Source organism: Pituophis catenifer, unplaced genomic scaffold (assembly GCF_029215685.1).
Source record: "Pituophis catenifer annectens isolate HBS135680 unplaced genomic scaffold, rPitCat1.0.hap2 SCAF_3, whole genome shotgun sequence".
NCBI lineage: Eukaryota > Metazoa > Chordata > Lepidosauria > Squamata > Colubridae > Pituophis > Pituophis catenifer.
In genome coordinates this window covers 102,605,227-102,624,958 of record NW_027256883.1, presented here as the reverse complement: position 1 = coordinate 102,624,958, position 19,732 = coordinate 102,605,227, and the positions used below count along the sequence as shown (strand labels likewise).

At 42.7% G+C, this 19,732-nt stretch overlaps 1 protein-coding gene across 4 annotated transcripts in view; it reads right to left on the bottom strand.

Moving 5' to 3' along the window:
* Positions 1-19,732, bottom strand: part of CRIP2 (cysteine rich protein 2) — a 151,305-nt gene that overhangs the window by 54,714 nt on the left and 76,859 nt on the right. For 3 of the 4 annotated variants that reach the window (XM_070940868.1, XM_070940870.1, XM_070940869.1), the window contains exons 3-4: positions 9,673-9,730; positions 951-1,088 (exon numbers count right to left, since the gene is read on the bottom strand). In XM_070940868.1, the coding sequence (XP_070796969.1) occupies positions 951-1,088; positions 9,673-9,730 (196 nt within the window). Of the gene's footprint in view, positions 1-689; positions 859-950; positions 1,089-9,672; positions 9,731-19,732 lie in introns of those variants that run through there. The other variant, XM_070940871.1, reaches the window with a different exon arrangement.

Below are 19,732 nucleotides of genomic sequence, written 5' to 3'. Positions count from 1 at the left end.
CCTCAAAACGTTTTTATTCCAACAAGCCGGGCTGGCCTAATTTTTTAACTTTTTAATTTTAAAATTTTAAAATGGGGTTTTTTATTTGAATATTGGGCCAAATTATTTAATATGCTTTTAAATCGTTTTAAAATTTATATTTGTGTGCTTTTACTTTTGGCTGTACACCGCCCTGAGTCCTTCGGGAGAAGGGCGGTATATAAATTGGAATAATAAAAAAATAAATAATTAAAAGTCATAAGGGGTTTCCAATCACCAATAAATGTAGATATTGTCTTTTTGCTAATCAAACAAATCAGTTTGGCCATCAAATCCTCTGACTCACTCTGTTTTTGAATCCAAAATTTTCTAGATTTTTGTATATCTACCAAACATGATAAAATAGTCCTTTTTGTATTTCACATTTCCAATATAAATTTGAAATACCTTTATATTTTCCTGTGTCATATATCAATGGTGCATCATTTTGCAAAAATTATCTTTAAGGTTATAACATACCATTTCAGTCCTTTCAACTGTGTATTTTTAACTGTATATTATAACCTGAAATTTTATTTCATTTTATCATACATACATTAATTCGTTCTTCTGTTATTTCAGTATAAGTTTATACATTTTAGCAATCACATGTTCATGATTTGTATATGATTCTATTTCAAAGTCAGTCTTACAATGTTCATACTAAAAATGTTCTTTAAAATTTTCCAGTAACTAAAGAAGAAAGCATTGATAGTTATATCCCTTGATCATCAGTTGTTCTCTTAATTCTACAAGATCTTGCTAGCAGATTCAGAATGATAAAAGCAACATCTCAGTGTTGCATTACAAGTATTGCCTCTTTTGAGTGTACACACAACACTGTAACACACAGAAAGAGAGCATGAATTGGATTGCAATACTGTGATAGGTCTGAGCCTAAAGCATTTTCAGGCTTCTGTTTCACTGTTTACCTTTGCTAGGTCCTTTTGGTGCAATATTCATTTTCTTTTCTTCCATTTTGGATGCATGCTCAATAGGGCCTGGTATAAGGTGTCCTTCAGAAGGAGGCTTATCATAAATATAGGATCCTGCTCCTCCAATATTTACACCTGAAAATTGAACAAGAAAATAAATCTAATATTAAAAGCTTCTGATGCCAGAAGCTATCAGCCATATCCCCATATTTTGATAAAATCAAGTGTGGTCATGAGCAATGTTGATCACTCTTTTTTTTGTCAATGATTCATTACATAATTTCTTTAATTTCACAGATTAAAGAAATCTCTCTTTCCCTCCCAAAACCTTTCTTTTACTTCACAGTGTTAATCCTTTTTCTCTGTTTCCTAATACAGAATTAGGAAACAGAACAGAATAGAGGGGTTTTTTTTGTTTTTTTTTTAAATTTGATTTATATGCCGCCCTTCTCCGGAGACCCAGGGCGGCTTATAATGTGCTAAGCAATAGCCTTCATCCTTTTGTATATTTATACAAAGTCAGCTTATTGCCCCCACAACTGGGTCCTCAATTTACCTACCTTAGAAAGGATGGAAGGCTGAGTCAACCTTGAGCCCGGTGAGATTCGAACCTGCAGTAATTGCAGGCAGCTGGTCTTAATAACAGGGTGCTTTAGACCACTGTACTACCAAGGCTCTTGGTTGAAAGGAATCTTGGTGTTCTTCTAGTCCAACCCTCTGCTTAAGCAGGATATCCTATACTATTCTGACAAATGGTTGTCCAATCTTTTCTTGAAAACCCTCAGTAATGGAACTCTCACAATTTCTGGAGGCAAGCTATTAGTTTCTCTTTGATAAGTTTCCATCTGTGACTTTTTATCCTGCCCTCAAATGCTTTGGAGAATAGGTTGATCCCCTCTTCTCTGTGACAGCCCCTCAAATATTGGAGGACTGCTATCGTATCAACCCTAATCTTCTCTTTGATAGGCTAGACATACCTAGTTCCCACAATCATTCATCGTATGCCTTAATGTCCAGTCCTCTGGTCATTTTTGTTGCTGTTCTCTGCACTCTTTCTAGAATCTCAACATTTTTTTCTATTGTAGTGACCAACATCTTTGCAATCATCAACAAAATTTTCTGTCTATAATCATAATTGATGTGACAGTGGAGATCAGGTGGGATATAAAAATGTCCTTTTCAGCAATTATAGTTTATTCTTCCAAGATTTCAACAACCCGTATATTCTCTTATTGTATAAAAGTAAGCAGTTTGTTTTTAAGAAATGTGAATGATATTGTTCTCCATTAATATGTAAGGATTATCACCATAAAATTTGCTTATCTTCAAAGTAACAAGCAAGGAAAAAAAACCATAATTCAATCCAAGCCAACCTCCTGCTACCACGTGTCAGGGTGGCAATTAATCCCATTCTGCTTTTGGGTAATTGCACCTTGATTAGAGAATGGATCGTGGCCTTTCCTTGCAAGTATACCTTAAGAAAATAAACCCGAGATATATTTTAATAAACACATTTTATTATAAAGAAAGTAAAAACATCTTACTAGCTAATTAATTCCATCTTGGCAGCGTTCCTGCCTTGCCGGCAGAAGTTCTTGCAGACAAACAAAGAAAGTTAGAAGAAAGTGAAAGAATGTGGAAGAAGGAATGTGGACATGCACAGTTAGCTTAGAGATAAGAGTTCTGATCAGCTACGGTAAGTCTTAGAGTTCAAGCACAGCTGGCAAATACAAAAAAACACAGTGACAATCCCCTTCTTTGCCAGTTGAGCGGACATCAAGTACATCATCAAATAAGGCACAACTGCTTACGCAGATACCCGTGTTGAGCTGCTGGAAGCGGTTTGTTGAGCATATCAGCAATTTGAATATGGCTAGATACATATTGCAATTTAACAAAATCTTTTTTCACTAATTGTTTTATGTTTTGATGTTTTATGTCAATGTGTCTGGACCTAGAACCTGTGAAATATGATTCAGAAATATAAACCACCGATTCATTGTCTTCCATCACGGTAATCGGTCTGATCGGACATGTCCAGATATCTGTGATCAAAGCATCAAACCACGTTAGAGAATTACATGCATCTGAAACACAAGCATATTCAGCTTCAATAGATGAACAAGAAACAAAATTCTGCTTGCGCACTTGCCAGTAAACAGGACATCCATTTAAGAACATTATAACCCGAAGTACTTTTACGTGATTTCTTATCACTCGCCCAATCAGAATCTGCATAACAACATAATTCTGCATAATCAGTATGGGTTGGTTCTAACAATAACTTCATATGTTTAGTGTGTTTTAGGTATTTCAATAATTTCTTAACGCATGTCCAATGAAACTGTTTTGCCTTACCTACGTGTCGAGACAAGAGATTAACACTAAGTGCAATGTCGGGTCTGGTCCAACTACTAATGTACAACAGTGACCCAATAACTGAACGATAAAGTGTTTTATCCTCGAACTCAGGACTTGCTTCATGTGTCAAGTTGTGAAAATCTGTTTGCATGGGTGTCTTTGTTGAGTTAGCATCCTTCACGTTGCAATGATGCAAAATTTGTTCAATTTTATCTTCTTGTGAAAGACTAAACCCCTTCTGTGTTTTGTCAATCTGAACACCTAAATAAGTGCTAATATGACCTAATGATTTCAATGTGAAATATCTCTGCAAAGCTTTGGCAAAAATTTCACTCATTTGTTTATTTGGACCAATATAAACAATATCATCAACATAAACAAGAACTATCTCATATGCATTGTTAGATCTTTTTGTGAACACGCACTCATCAGTTTCGGACTTAATAAAGCCCATTGAATTTAGTTTGTCAGTAAGATATAAGTACCACATTAAACCAGACTATTTTAGACCATAAAGATTTTTGTTTAGAAACCAGGTATCCCCTTCTTGCTGTCGGAATCCTGGAGGGTCTCTCACGTAGATCTCTTCATCTAGGTCAGCATGTAGATAAGCCGTGTCAAGATCGAACTGGAAAACTTCTAAACCAAGGATAGTTGCAGTTGCTAAAGCAATTTTTACACTCTCAGTCTGGACTGTTGGTAAATAGGTATTTGTGTAGTCCTCAGGATAACGTTGAGCGAAACCCTGAGCTACAAGTCTGGCCTTGTACAGTGACTCACCATTTGGCTTCTTTTTGATTCTGTAGACCCATTGAGTGCCAATGACCCTTTTGTTTGCTGGAGGTTTTGCAGGTGTAAACACCTTAAGTTTCTTTAGACTGTCCATTTCAACCTGCATTGCCTCATACCATTTCTCTTGCTCTGAATCAGGAAGATGTTTGATTTGTGTGAACGTATCAGGTGGAAGTGTTACATTGCAAATTAAAGGCAAGGGTGTTTTTGTCAGTTGCCATGAATATCGTTGTGGAGGGATTCCCTTTGTGACCCTCTTGGAACGTCTCGGAACAACAGTCCATTCTTCTTCTGCTTCGTCCTCGTCCTCACATTCGTCGCTAGTGTCAGCATCCGCGGCTTGCGAAGACGGAACATCAGGTTGAGAAGAACTAGTGGTGGAACATTCGCCTGTAGATCTTGATCATCAGGCTGTGTGGCATCAGCAATATCATCTCTAGGAAAATAAACTTCAGGATCATTGGAATGAATCCTGGACCAGTCAACATCTTCCTCAAAATTAGAAGATTGGGAAATCACAATCACATGTTTGGAGTCAATAAATTTGCTCCATTTTGAGTTATCATCAATGCCCATAAATCTTAGTCTCTTTGCTGCTGGACCTCCTTTTCTTCTTTGAGCTAAGGGAATGTTCACCATAGCATATAAACCAAAAATATGGAGGTTTTTGAGATTGGGCTTGTACTCGTGCAACATGAAGAAAGGAGTCTGATTTATTATACTGCTTCAAGTACGATTGACAATGTAATTTGCATATTTGATAGCTTTACCCCAGTTTGGGTTACTAAGGTTGGCGTCTTCTAGGAGACAACACATCATGGTTTGCAGGACCCCTTGTCGTTGTTCTATGACTCCGTTATGAGCCGACGTCTGATGAAGAATTCCATTCTTATGCATCCAGTCCTGGAAATGCTGAGACACGAATTCAGCACCACGATCACTCTGGATTCTGGCGATGCGAACTTGGTGTTGGGTAGAAACAAGAGCAGCAATGTCTTTAAAGATCTGAAAGGTCTCAGATTTTTCTTTCATAGGATATACATATCCATATCTAGAGTAATTATCAACAATTGTTAGAAAATTGGTGTTTTCTACCACCAAGTGTTGGCGGAAAAGGACCAACTATGTCAGTGTGAGCCAAATCAAAAATGTGTGTTGACAGGCGTGTAGCACGTTTGGGAATGGCTGCTGCTTTGGATTTGGCTTTCTTGCAGACAGCAGAATCCAAAAACACCTTACACCCCTTTAGATCCAAACCTTTTGCGAACTCCAGCATCTTCCTAAGAACACGGAAACTGGCATGCCCCAATCTTCTATGCCATTTATGGATACACCTGGAATGCAAAGGTTTACTAGTTAGTGAATTCTCAACATTAACAGTTTTATGAGGAACCTCAGGCTTGCTCTGAGCAACCTGTTTCCTAATTTTCTATTTGTTGGCTCTGGGAGCCTTTGGAGTAGCAACAGGATCTCTCTCTCTGGAACATCTCTCTCTGGGCCTGTGCTCTCCCCTTTTGGAGCTTGCATACTTGCCTGTGTTTGCGGTTTAGGCTTTGGCTTTAAGTAATAAACACCACCAATTAACATGGTTTCAGCAACAGTATCTCCATTTTTAACTATGTAACTTGCTTTTTCAAGTTGGTGAACCTGGAACTTTAATGCTCTAGACAAGTGACTCTGACTAAGCAAATTACTATTTGCTGTTGGTATATAATAAACATTGGGAATGAATCCATCGAGCTCTTCAACATACAGTTCCTTTTCCTTTGACCTGACAAGGATGATTGAAAAAAGAATAAAGTTCACATAGTTCAGGTTCAGGCTCATGCATCTCTGTGAAAAGTTCCTTTCTGTAAGTAACATGCAACACTGCACCAGTGTCCAAAGTCCACAGGAGTCATCGTCGTACTCTGGTTGAGGTTGTGGATCATTGGTCAATGCCAATGTGGCGAGTGGAGCTTCTGGATCACGCCGGGGACCACAACGACCTTGTCTTCCGCCTCTGCCTCTGCCTCCTCTGGAATCTGTTCCTCTGGGCTGGTACGAGATGAGAGCTGGAACTCGTTGGGGACAATCCCGGGTGGCATGTCCCACACGATTACAGATGTAGCATCTTGGCATCCTTGGAACGTAGGCTCTTCCTCGGAAGGGACGCCTCGCTGGAGCTCTTGATGCGGGTGGTCCTCTCAAATGTGGCGTGGCTAACATGAGTGTTTCTTCTTCAATTAAAAGTCTGCATATATGATCCACTGTGCATTGAGCAATAGGCACTAGATTAATCTTTGTAATGGCATCTTTCCATTCATAATTCAATGAGTTAATAATAATGCTGATCATTTGAATATCATCAATAAGATAGTCTCTCTCAATTCTTTTCTGATTCCTTTCAGTTTGGTTAAATGTCCTCCAATTTGTTCACCAGGTTTCAATCTTGAACCATGGAACTCAGACATGAGCAAACATGAAGATTCAATTGAAACAGGCCTGTAGCAATTTTCTAATTGGGCCCAAATTTGTTGGGCTGTTGCATCAGGTGGAAAGGTAACCTGCAGTTCAGTATCCATGGACATCAATAATGTTGTGCAAGCTTTAGTCTCTAAGTCTCTTATTGCAGGAGTCCATGGCTGAGCAGGAGGATTAAAAACCATATAGTGAGTACCTTCTCTGCGAAGTAACAATCCAATCTCACTGACCCAGGCCTTATAATTCTGTCCTGACATCTTTAATTTCGACTCACCAGCTAGTGGAGCAACAGAAAAGGCCTGTTGAGGAACATGCATTTGGTATGCTGGCTGTGCCGGTAAAAATACCAGTGGTATTTGCTGTGCTTGTTGTGGACCAACAAATGGTCCTGGTTGCACGGCTGGAGGCACTTGTGCGTGCACTTGTGGCTGCAGCTGCTGCACTGGAATCTGCTGTGCTCCAGCTGCTATTTGTGCTTGAGCTTGGAGCTGTTGCATTTGAGCTGCAATATTAACATGGCCTGCTGGAGACGCAGTCATTTGCCTTTGCTGCATTAAGCGTTGTTGTGTTCCATCTAAAACAGCAGTTCTCGACCTGGGGGTCGCGAACCCTTTGGGGGTCAAACGGCCATTTCACAGGGGTCGTCAAAGCCCTCTCTTGCCCCCCCACGCCTTCACTCACCCTCACCCTCTGCCTCTGTTGGATCGCTTACCCCGCCCACTCCCAATCTATTGCTGCCTCCTGAGTCCCAGCTGATGGCTAGAGGGAAACAAACCGTTTAAATTCTTGCCGCGGGGCTTCAAAGGATCAGTGTTAAAAGAAAACAAATGGGAAGACCAGTGCCTGCAAAAATAGAAAAAAACAGCCCCTTTCAGCTTCAGCATAGGTTAATTACCATAAGTTAATTTGATCAGCCTCTGGACTCTCAGCTGATTTGCTCTCAGCTGTTTTGCGGAGGACTCTGTTGCTAGCTGCGAGGATCTGTCAGAAATGACTTTTTTCAGCCCTCTGAATAGTCCCTATACACATAGCCACGCCCACCCAGTCACATGACCTCCAAGCCACGCCCACAAAATAAGCCATGCCCACAGAACCGATAGTAAAAAATTTTAGAACCCACCCGTTTGGGGTCACCACAACATGAGGAACTGTATTAATGGGTCGCGGCATTAGGAAGGTTGAGAACCACTGATCTAAAAGGACACCAGTACCACCAGGGGGTGCTGAAGATTGGGCCTGTGGAGACACTTGTGGCATTGCAGTCTGAATATCTGGGCGAGTTAAGGACATGTTTGATAAAGTCTTGTGCAATACTTGAAAATGTCCTTGCAAACTGCGATGCATTTCAGCTTTCTCTAGTAAATTACTTTTGCCAGCAGATGGTGCTGCACCTTTAGTTTCGGGCAGCTCAGATAATTTTTCTGCCTTCATGGGATGTGTAATTTGATCAGAGAGAACATCATGTGACAATTGGCCTGACACAATATCCTCTAGGGGGTGTGTCTTTAGCTCTGAAGACGAAGCTAAGATGGCGGTTTCAAGAATTTTAAAAGCACGAGACTCTCTCTTATCTGCCTCGAGCATAGATAAAGCCATTTTTGCCTGGGATAGCTCATGCTCAAAAAATTTTATATGGTCATGATAGCTTCTTATAGCTTTCTCACGCTGGGTGAGCTCAGAGCTTCGAGGAGAATAATAGATTACTTCTCTCTCTGCATGGGAGGAAAAATGCTCAGGTGTTTGTGAAAACTTTGGCCTTGCACCAAGCCTTTCAAATTCAAAAAATTCTTGGAGGACTGTTTGAGAGCATGCATATTCAGAAGGAGACGTCACTGACCTCAGTTGCAGCACGTTGCCTTCAAAAGCAGCTTTTCTGTTATCTTCCTCCTGAAGCGTCTGTAAGAGCATTTCATCCGATTCTCCTGTTCCTCCTACGGCTCCTTGTTCCAAGCGGGTTGGTGAAGCAAGTGGCGTTTGAAGAATTGAAAACCTATTTGTGGTTCTTTCCACGGCTTCATTAGAGATATCTATGTCTTCAGCAGACTGTCGTCTGTATTTTGTTTTGATCTTTTTCTTTCTTGGCATATTTGCAAAAAATAATCAGCGTTCCTCAGTTGCCGAAAATAATTGCCTAATAGCCTATTCGCTTATCTTCAAAGTAACAAGCAAGGAAAAAAACCCATAATTCAATCCAAGCCAACCTCCTGCTACCACGTGTCAAGGTGGCAATTAATCCCATTCTGCTTTTGGGTAATTGCACCTTGATTAGAGAATGGATCGTGGCCTTTCCTTGCAAGTATATCTTAAGAAAATAAACCCGAGATATATTTTAATAAACACATTTTATTATAAAGAAAGTAAAAACATCTTACTAGCTAATTAATTATATCTTGGCAGCGTTCCTGCCTTGCCGGCAGAAGTTCTGGCAGACGAACACAGAAAGTTAGAAGAAAGTGAAAGAATGTGGACATGCGCAGTTAGCTTAGAGATAAGAGTTCTGATCAGCTACGGTAAGTCTTACAGTTCAAGCACAGCTGGCAAATACAAAAAAACGCAGTGACACTTTTAATAACATAACTACCTTGGAATGATATTTTGTCACTGTAAGAAATAAAGTCCTTTAACTTTTCATTTAATTCATACACTGGAGGTAACCAGAAGGTAAACTGCTCCCTCTATCTTTGCACAATGGCAAAAATACTTCATGCACATTTGGGGGGGGGGCATTTAGAACATTATGGGAGGGAGAAGACTGGGGCAGTTCTATCAGAAAAAGTGGCAGAAGGAAAAAAAGCTGAATACTCCCTTTCTTTCTTTCCTTATGCCTTTATTCTATATCACAACTTCTCACAATACTTTTTTTGTATGATTTGTCTGCACTGTTTTGTTCATTAAACACTAAATCAGACATAGGGCATATCATAAACAGGCAAATTTTGCAACAACAGAGAGGACTACAATTTTCCAGTGACACAAAATTAGACACCTTTGGCTGGTTTGAAGAACTTAGTTCAGAACAAGAAGTTGAGAGATAGGAAGAAAGAATGACTGCAATTTACTAGTACTGAGCTAAATTGCCAGCTTACCAGGAAGGGACACATACCTTTTGGTCCAAACAGCGTTGCATAACAAGGCTTGTGACAGTAAGGCTTCCTGTCATGCTAAAATAGAAAAATGCCAAGAATTAAACTACAAAGATATTGGAAATTATAATTTGCTTCAAGCAAGTGCTTAATTTTATTCAACACTAGATCAAAACCTGAGGGTCCTACATATTACACTAGGACCTCAGCCTTTAAGGATTATGGGCACTCTAAAAAGTCTAGTTTTTCAGTTCCTTGCTTTACAAATGTTATCTACTCTTTCATTCAGAGTAGGATGACTCTTGTAACATTTAAAAATGACAAATCACTGTAGAAAAACAAAAATGTCAGGTCCACCATTGTGTCCTACCATTCTATTGGATGGGGTTAGGGTTAGGCCAGAATTTTTCACATGCTTTTGCTGTAGCTGCTTGGGAATTAGGGAGGGGGACTGTCTTTGGAGATGGAGAGAACTCCCTCCCAGCCTGTTCCAGCCTAGCCCCAAGGCCATTGTGCCCTGAGAATGAATGTTATCTGCCTAGTACCTCAGAGTTCTCAAAACAACCTTGCAGCATCACATTGGTTGCCAGTGGACTGGTCAGGGGGGTTGAGGTTGGGGAAATGGAAGAATTGCTTTGTACTTTGCATGGGACCTTTAGATTCTGCCTGACTTTACTGCAACCACTTTCTCTCAGTAAAAGTTCCTTTGATTCAATCCAATGGAGTCAAGAGTTTTGCTTTCCTGAGGGATCAGCTGGGGCAGGTCCTTGTCATGGTTCCAAGTAATGCTCCCAACTAATTCAAGACTCTGAGACCTTTCGGCTTCCTCAAAAATCCGGTTTATTGGGTACATCATATAAGTACTGTCAAAGGTGAAACCAACACTGAATAATTACCATGTTTTTGGAATAAATAAAGAATAGATAATGTCCACCCCCCCCCTTGTGTCACAGGTCACTTTAGCCAACCAAGCAGGTGATGAACTTCTCAGCACTCCTTCTTGCTTAGGGCATGCTGGTTTGGCCTTGGTTTGCAGCAGCCTTATCGTTATGTCTGGCACATTGGAGAAAACATTCTACATTTCATAAATCCCACCCCCCAATAAGTATGGCAACTAAGAAATGAAGCAAAAGAATATATGGCTTCAGCTAGAGTCGTTTTGAGAGTTGACAGTCGGCTCCCCTTATGTAGAAAAGAGCATCTGTAAGATATGAATCACAAACAACTATTAAATCCCTTTTCAGTCATCCCCCCCCTCCCATTGATTGATTCATTGAATTTTTGAGGGTTCTTATCATGGAATTTCTTTACTAGCGTGTTTGCTCTCACATTTGTGCTCTTAACCCAAATGGCCTCTGATAAAGGATGTCCTTTCCATTGCATTAAATATTACAATTATATTAACAGCCTAGAATCTAGAATCTGCTTTATTTCATAATAAGAAATAAATTTCCACCACTATGGGCTTTGGTGGCCCTGAAGCTATCGGTCTCAATGTAGAGCCAACTACCAGTTTTAACAGGCTACTGTGGAATACTGGGTACACTTTCCCAAAAAGTGGGGAAGTTTTAGTTCCATGGTAATTGGATTGATTACCTTTACAATGGGGAATGGCCCCAAGAATTTAGGACCTAGTTTTTTGCAGGGCAACTTTAGCCTTAATACTTTGTGGAGAGATAAACCTTCTCCTCCACCTGGAAGGGTCTCTGCGGGACCCGTTTCTTATCAGCTTGCTTTTTATAGGCTTCCGTTGCTTTTGCCAGTGCTCACCTTACATTTCCCCATGCATTCTGCAACTAGTCCACCCACTCCATTAGCTCCTGGGGATATTCTGGCATGGGGACAGTCTACCCCATTGACCACCTTGAAGGAAGTAAGCCCAGTGCTGCTGTGCACTACATTATTGTATGCCACTTCAGCAAAAGGCAGTAGTTCTGCCCAATTAGTCTGCTGGTAGTTGACATAACACCTTAGATACTGCTCCACCATGGCTTTAGCCCTCTCCACCGCTCCATTGGTACTCAGATGAAAAGCCAAACTAAGCCTGGGAGGGCCCAATGGACTTTAAGATCTACTTCCAGAACTTAGTTGTGAATTGGATCCCCCAATCTGAACTAATTCTGCATGGGACCCCATGCAATCGGTAGATATACCTCAGGAACAACTTCACCAGTTTGTGGGCAAACAGTAATCTGGGGCAGGCAATGAAATGAGACTGCTTGGAAAATAGGTTGATCACTATCCAAATCACAGTATTCCCTCCATTTTGCTGCAGCTCGACTATGAAGTCCATTGTGATCTCTTCCCAAGGCCGGATGCTACTTGTTGTAGCAACCCAGAGTGCTTTCCCAGTCATTTCTTCATCATTGCACAGGTTGCACAACTCTTTACATAGCTCTCAATGTCCTTTTTCATCCCTGGCCACCCGAACTGTCTCCTAACCAGTGGAAGGTTTTCATGAACCCAAAGTGCCTTGCCTGCCTAGCATCATGGTTCCTTCATAGGACCTGCATCTGCAGGCTATTAGGGATGTATAGTTTAGTCCTCTTCCAGGCCAGCACATCCCTAATGGTCAAGAGCTGTGGGTGGTTCTTGAACCAGGGATTGCTTTGCAACTTGGTTTGGAATTTCTGAGTCAGTTCCTGCCCTGGTGTGGTCAGTTGTCACGTAGCTCATCATCGCATGATCACCTGAGCTGCTTTCTGAGGTAGGGGAATAATAGCATTAACCACCTCCTGAGGGGTGTGCTCTTGTACTGGGGCATTCTCAAGAGGCTGTCAACCAGAAAATGTTTTCCTCCTGGGAGGTATTTCAAGGTGAAGTTAAATCGGTTGAAATATGTGTCCACCTAATTTGCTTCGGTGAGAGTTTGTGAGGAGTTCTAAGTGCCTCCAAATTTTTATGGTCAGTGTACACTTTGAACGGTACATTACTCCCCTCCAGGCGGTGGTGCCAGGTCAATAGTGTCCACCGGACTGCAAAAGCCCCCTTTTCCCATAGGGCCCAGTGTCTCTCCATGTTAGTGAGTTTTTGAGAGATGTAGCACATGGTTGCAGGTTCCCCTCCTCATTCCTCTGGAGAAGGACAGCACCTACGGCCATATCGTTGGTGTCAGCTTGGATCACTAAAGGTTCCTCGGGATCGGGGTGCTTCAGAACCAGTTTCTTTGCAAATAGTCTTTTCAGAGTTTTGAACGCCTGTTGGCATTCCATTGTCCATTGGAGTGGCTGGTTCGCCTGGGGTTTGGCCCCAATTTTCCCTGTTTTCAGCAGCTCTGTGATCGGCAAGGCTATTCTCACAAAGGATGGGATGAATTACCTATAGAAGTTAGCGAACCCCAAAAAGCTTTTTAGTTGTTTACAGGTTCGAGGAGCTTGCCATTCTAAAATGGCTTTTACCTTTCCTGGATCCATCCCCACCCTTTCACTCAATACTCAATATCCCAGATAGTCCAGCCAGGTCTGGTAGAACTTGCATTTGGATAGCTTAGTGTATGGGTTTGCTGCCAGAAGCTTCTTAAGGACTTGGTAAACTAGCTTGACATGCTCCTCCATTGTCTTGGTGAAAATGAGGATGTCTTCCAGGTAAACTAGGACCCCCTTACACAAGTACTTGTGCAGCACTTCATTGATCAGCTGCATGAACACCACTGGGACCCCCTGTAGCCCAAATGGCATCACTTTGAACTAAAAGCTTCCCAGAGGGCAATTAAATGCAGTCTTCCATTCATCTCCTTCCCTGATTCTGAAGCGATAATACACTTCTCTCAAATCTAACTTGGTAAATATCTCTCCTTTGGCTAGGTTGGCCAGCATGTCCTTCATGAGGGAGACTGGTTACATGTTCTCCATGCACACCTCATTGATGCCCCTAAAGTCCAAGCATAATCTCATCGTCCCACCCTTCTTTTCCTTGAACAGGACTGGGGTTACTACTCAGGATTTAGCTGGCTGGATGAAGCTCCTAGCTAGATTCTCGTTGATGTATTCCCTCAGCTCCTTGGGGGTCATATCTACCGATTGCATGGGGTCCCACACAGAATTGGGATTAGGTAGTTTTGCCCCTGGCAGGATCTCAATCACACAGTCCGTGGGCCTGTGAGGAGACAGCACGTTGCACTCCTCCTCCCCAAACACCACTGCCAGGTCCTGGTATTTTCTGGGGATGATTTGGATCACCGTTGGCCAATCTGACCCAGCCCTTGTGTTCTGAGCCCTCAGCTCCTGTCCTCTGTGGAGAAGCTTGCATCACTTGGTTGTGTGGGGGAGGGAAGGGGCCTCTTCCCAACCTCAATTTCCTGTTTCCCTCTTCCCACCATATCATTGGGCCCCACTTATCCAACCAGGCTAGTACCAGGATCATGGCTTCTATTATCTTCAGGACAAATCATGAACAGGATGATCTCCCAGTGCCGACCCATCTCCAGCTTCACAGGTTTGGTCAAATGAGTTACTGGGGCCCCTCCTATTAGTGAGCCATCAACTTGTTCAAACCTCATGGCCCTGGATAGCCTCCTCACCCAGATTCCCAGCCTCAGCACTGTGGGCAGGCTTATTAAACATTGGGTACAGAATGAACCTATGAGGGCTTCAAACTCCCCCTAAGCTCCTGATTTTGGTGCCACAATTCTCATGGGGATTGCAAAAGGGTGGATGGCTCTACTCACAATCAGGTCTCTTTCTCCCTCATCCTTGCTCTCATATGAGGCAGGCAACTGGTCTCCTTCGGCTGGAGTTCCCTCCCACTTGGATGGGGAAGAGGAGGCCTTGACAGCCTGGCGTCCCAAGCTGGACTTTTCTGGTGGATTCCATGTTGATTTTTCAGCTTTGCCAGAGTTGTCGATCCTACTTTTGGTTTGGGTGTGGCTGCCAAGCATTCAGCTGCTCATTGCCCCGGCAGACCATATCAGAAGCACTGTATGGGGACTTGGGTTGGTCTTGCAGGGGCACTGGTGGGCATGGCTGAGCCCGATCGCCTCCTGGCTGATTGGCATTCTTGGCTCTTACACATCCTCACCTCAGTGTCACCCCTTGGCCTGCAGGCTCGCAGCTTCACATCCAGTTCTGTGGTGGCCCGGTATCATTCTTGCAGCCGATCGGGGAGGCCATGGTATGCACAAGCCTGTCGTAGGTCTCTATTGAGACCCTCTTTCAAGTGGTAGATGAGCATCCATTCTGGCTACTGCTGCAGTCTCCCCACGATCCTCTGGAATTCTCAAATGTATTCCTTCACTGGCTGTCTCCTCTGCTTCAAATCTCTTATCTCCCCCTCTGCCTGTTGGACTTTTGCCTCATTTTCAAATCTCGTCCTCAGCTCCCCCAGGAATCTTCCAGCATCCCTCAGCTCAGGGGTATCCTCATCATGGATGGTAGCCACCCATTCTGCTGCCTCCTCCTCAAGCTTGGCAGTTATCGTGCTCACCATCAATTTCTGGGATGGGTAGGCCAGGCGGTAGCAGGCTAGGTGAGCCAGGATGTTGTCAAGGAAGATCACCAGGCAGTCAGTGTTCCCATGAATGTTCCATGTAGTGGTGTGGTGGCGGCCAATATCCCAGGTGCCACCCAGGTCCTGGGGGGGAGGAAGGAGCCTGATACTACCCGGGGCCATGGGAGAGAGGTGCTGACCACTCCTGGTGACTGCTGGGGCCCCTGGACTGGGCTGGGACTCACCCTCATCACTGTCATTAGTGAGGATCAGGGGCTTGTCCTGGGGCTTGTCCCCGCTGTGGCAGCTCTATGCTGCACTGGAGCAGCTTGCTCCGGACTCACCCCCTTGTCATCAGTTGAAACTTCGGGCTGGCAGAACGCCGATGGACGCTCCTTCGAGAGCTCCAGCCCCGTGATTCTGTTAGCCGCTAGAACAGCGAAAATCTGCTGTCTAGTGGCTTAAAACTCTACCCCGACCCCCGAGTAGGGGAAGAAGGGGGAGAGAAGAGCAGAAGGGTCTGGGTAGAGCTCCCCTAGACCCCCAGGTTTTTCTTTTTAAGCCTGGGGTTTGCAGGGTGAGAGCTCCCTGAAAGCCCTTCAGTTGCTCCGGATCCGGGACGAGTCTGCTTTATGCAGACCAAGGCGTTTGTGACCACACCAGCAAGCAATTTTAAGGATTACAAAAATTTTGACTATGGATGCTGGCAGAACAAACTCAGGAGAACAAAAAAAATGCAAGTATTTTGAAACACCGTTTAAAAGGAGAAGAAATGGCGCCTGATGGCATGGAGATGAGGGCTGGAAGATTACTGCTGGGTGAGTCAGCAAACTCACAAGCTGTGACTGTAAAGGGCTTTCAAGAACTTTTAAACTTCTTTACTTCTGTTCTTTTGGAATCAATTGATAGAACCTTTCAAAAATATAATTTGCAGCACAACAGAGATTTGCTGGGAAAGAGGCAGAAATTATCCAGCCTAATGTGATTTTGGAAGACAAAGAAGTCGTCAGGTCTAAGATGGAGGTTGACATAGGTGAAACAAAGGACTTGGCAGAGGTTTCCATACAACTAATTGAAAAGCAACAAGTAGACTCTTTACTGCAAACTGAGAAATCTTATCGTGACAATTTTTGGTTCTACAGACAAAGGAATGGATTGATCGACTATACAAGCAAGAAGAGTTGATATGGGGGTTTCAAACCAGAGGAAATAAATCTAAGAAGGGAACGAGTTTTAAAGATTTTAAAGATACATCAACCTCTAATTAAAATTCAAAAACTCTCCAAAATAAAAGCAGAGGGGAAGAAGAAGGACTGGAAAAAATATAGAAAGAAAGGAATGAAGAATGTTTTATTGATGTATTAAGATTTTAAAATGTTTGAATCTTGAAAATAAAAGCAGGAGGAAGAAAGGAAGAAGAGTAAAATGGTTAATTAAAATTTAATGGATAGCTTCCTGAAGGTTGTGAATTTATATTCTGAGAAACGAAGTAAGAATATTTTATTGATGTATTAAGAGATTTTTAGAATGTTTAATATGAGATTTTAGTATTTTAAATGTTGAAAAAGAATGGTTTGAGGGTTTGAATGAAATTTATCAGTGTTTGTTAATGTTTCTAAAACTCTAAAAGTTATTGGATTACATGCTAAGAAAAAAGCTTTTATACTTAGGAAGAAAGAATTTAATTTAATTGTTTTCAGAATTTATAAAAGGAAGGTTGATGAATAATTTGTAAAAAGGGAGCTAAAGTGTGTGAGGGAGTTTTGAATCTTGCAGTAAGTTAGAATATTTTAGCATATGTTTGTTAAATATTATACCCTGTTTTTGCTCTGGGAAGTCGGGGTGGGGGGGTGGGGAGGGGGGTTGAAGGTTGGGTTAGGATATAAAACGGAGACACAGATAAATGTATTAACAGATAAATAAATGTGAGGGAAATGTTACATTAAATGAAATGAAAAGATGTACTTAGATGATACAATGAATGATTGATTATATATTGTATATTTGCTTGTTCATAAAATAAAAAACTTTTTTCTTAAAAAAAAAAAGAAAAAAGAAAAAGAAACTTCGGGCTGGCGAGGCAGAATCTGACAGGAGGACTCGGGCTCTGTCATCCCAGAAGCATTGGGTGGCTTGGCGGATCACCTCCTCCATTACCTCCAGCCAGTACAGAAGTTCCACACCCCGGATGCTCGTGTGGGCAAACCGCTCTCTCAGCTGCTCTTTGTAAGAGCTCCAAAGTGTGGTCAAATATTTCCACTCCCTTGGCTCATCCTAGCCTACTGCTCTCATTTCCCTCCACTGTGAGGGCTGGGCCCCCATGTACATGGGTGCCGCCAGGGGAAGCTTGACTTGCGCTGCTCCGGGGGCCCTCCTCCACCAGAATTTGTCTGCTGTGAGGAAGGGGCTTCCCCTGATCATTGCTTTCCCTGTGTCTCTTTCAGATTGGGCTTTTCCAATTGCACTTTTGGCCATGCAATCACTAGTTGGGTGGTCTCGAATGCTTGGGTTCCCGCTTGCATCAGCAACAGCTCCTCCACTGGCTTGCCAGCGGCCCCTTTCCCCTTCTTCTCAGCCATCTTTTCCTAAGGATTTCCCTTCCCCCCGAATTGACTGGGGTGGATGTCCAGGGCTCAGGAGTCCCAGAGATTTGACAAGTTTTAAGAGTATTGGTTTAATGTCATGGTTCCGAGTAATGCTCCCAACCAATTCAAGACTCTGAGGCCTTGGCTTCCTCAAAGATCTGGTTTATTGCGTACATCATATCGGCACGGTCAAAGGTGAAACCAACAGTGAATAATTCCCACGTTTTTGGTATAATTAAAGAATAGATACTGTCCACCCCCCTCATGTCACAGATCACATTAACCAACCAAGCAGGTGATGAACTTCTCAGCACTCCTTCTTGCCATTGCTAGGGCACGCTGATTTGGCCTTGGTTCATAGGAGCCTTATTGTTGTTATGTCTGACACATTGGAGGAAAACATTCTGCATTCCATAAATCCCCCCTCCCCCCCCCCAAGTATGGCAACTAAGAAACCAAGCAAGAAAAATATAGCTTCAGCTAGAGTCATTTTGAGAGTTGACAGTTCTTACATTAGGCAGAATCTGCAAATCGGTCAACCCAGAGAGGCCCACAATACTACCGTGGGAACTGTGAACTAGATGTCAGTATAAGGAGGATCAGGAGGAAGATGATCACTCTGAATGAACAGAAGCAGTTGGAGCCCTAGGAGACTGATCAATACCCAGGTGGTCCATTGGAGTCAGAAAAAATGAAGACTGGGAATGAAGAACCAAGAGGGTGGCCCTCACCAGGAGGCAGCCATGGTGTCCAGCAACGAGAGCAGCAGATAGAGATAGAAGTGCTCGAGGATGATGAAGACGAAGACGAAGATGACCATGCAGACCAGCTGAAGCAAACCATGTAGTTCATGATGAGTGCCTTCCAAACCTTAGACTGAAAAACCAGGGACTGCATTAAAACCATCAAGGCCCCAAAACTTCAAAAACATAGAACCATATAAGAATCCCTCCTCTTATCCAGTTTGTTGTTCAGCTAACCCAGAAACGAACTGCTGAATGTCACTTCGCTTCTGCAAATAAAAGCCTCCTTCCAGCAGCTGCTCCTTGGCTTGTCAATTTAAAGCGACGGCATCTTTCCCCCCCCCCTTCTTCTTCTTTCCCAAGTGAAAAGCGAGCCCTGATTTTTTCCTTCTAGCCGATCAGTTGGGAGGCTTCTTGGCTTCTCAATTTAAAGTGACGGTGTCTTGTGTTTTTTTTTCCTCTTCTTTATCAAGTGAGCCCTGACTTTTTCCTTCTAGCCAATCAGCTGGGAGACTGGGAGGCAGTGAATAGATTGGAGGCAGGGCCAGGCAGAGGTGGTATTTACCAGTTCTCCGAACTACTCAAAATTTCCACTAACCATTTGTCAGAAATGGTATAGGCCGGGTTTCCTGCCAAAGCAGGGGGTTGGAATAGAAGATCCCTTCCAACTCTGTCATTCTATTCTATTGAAGAGGCTAGTCTTTAGGAATGGAGAATTTGTATTCAATCGCTTTAATATGAGCTGCCAAAAAAGCCTAGACTGCATTAACAGAGGGATAGAATCAAGATCACGTGAAGTGTTAATACCACTTTATAATGCCTTGGTAAGACCATATTTGGAATACTGCATCCAGTTTTGGTCGCAATGATGTAAAAAATATGTTGAGTCTCTAGAAAGAATGCAGAGAACAGCAACGAAGATGACTAGGGGATTGGAGGCTAAAACATAAAAGAATGGTTGCTGGAATTGGGTATGTCAATTTTAATGAAAATAAGGTCTAGGGGTGACATGATAGCAGTGTTCCAATATCTCAGGGGTTGCCACAAAGAAAAGGGAGTCAAGCTACAGTATTCTCCAAAGCACCTAAGGGCTGGACAAGAAGCAATGAATGGAAACTAATCAAGGACAGAAGCAACCTAGAACTAAGAAGAAATTTCCTGACTGTTAGAACAATTAATCAGTGGAACAACTTGCCTCCAGAAGTTGTGAATGTTCCAACACTAGAAGTTTTTAAGAAGAGACTGGACAACCATTTGTCTGAAATGGTATAGGGCTGTGATGGCGAACCCATGGCACATGTGCCCAAAGTGGCACATGGAGCCATGTT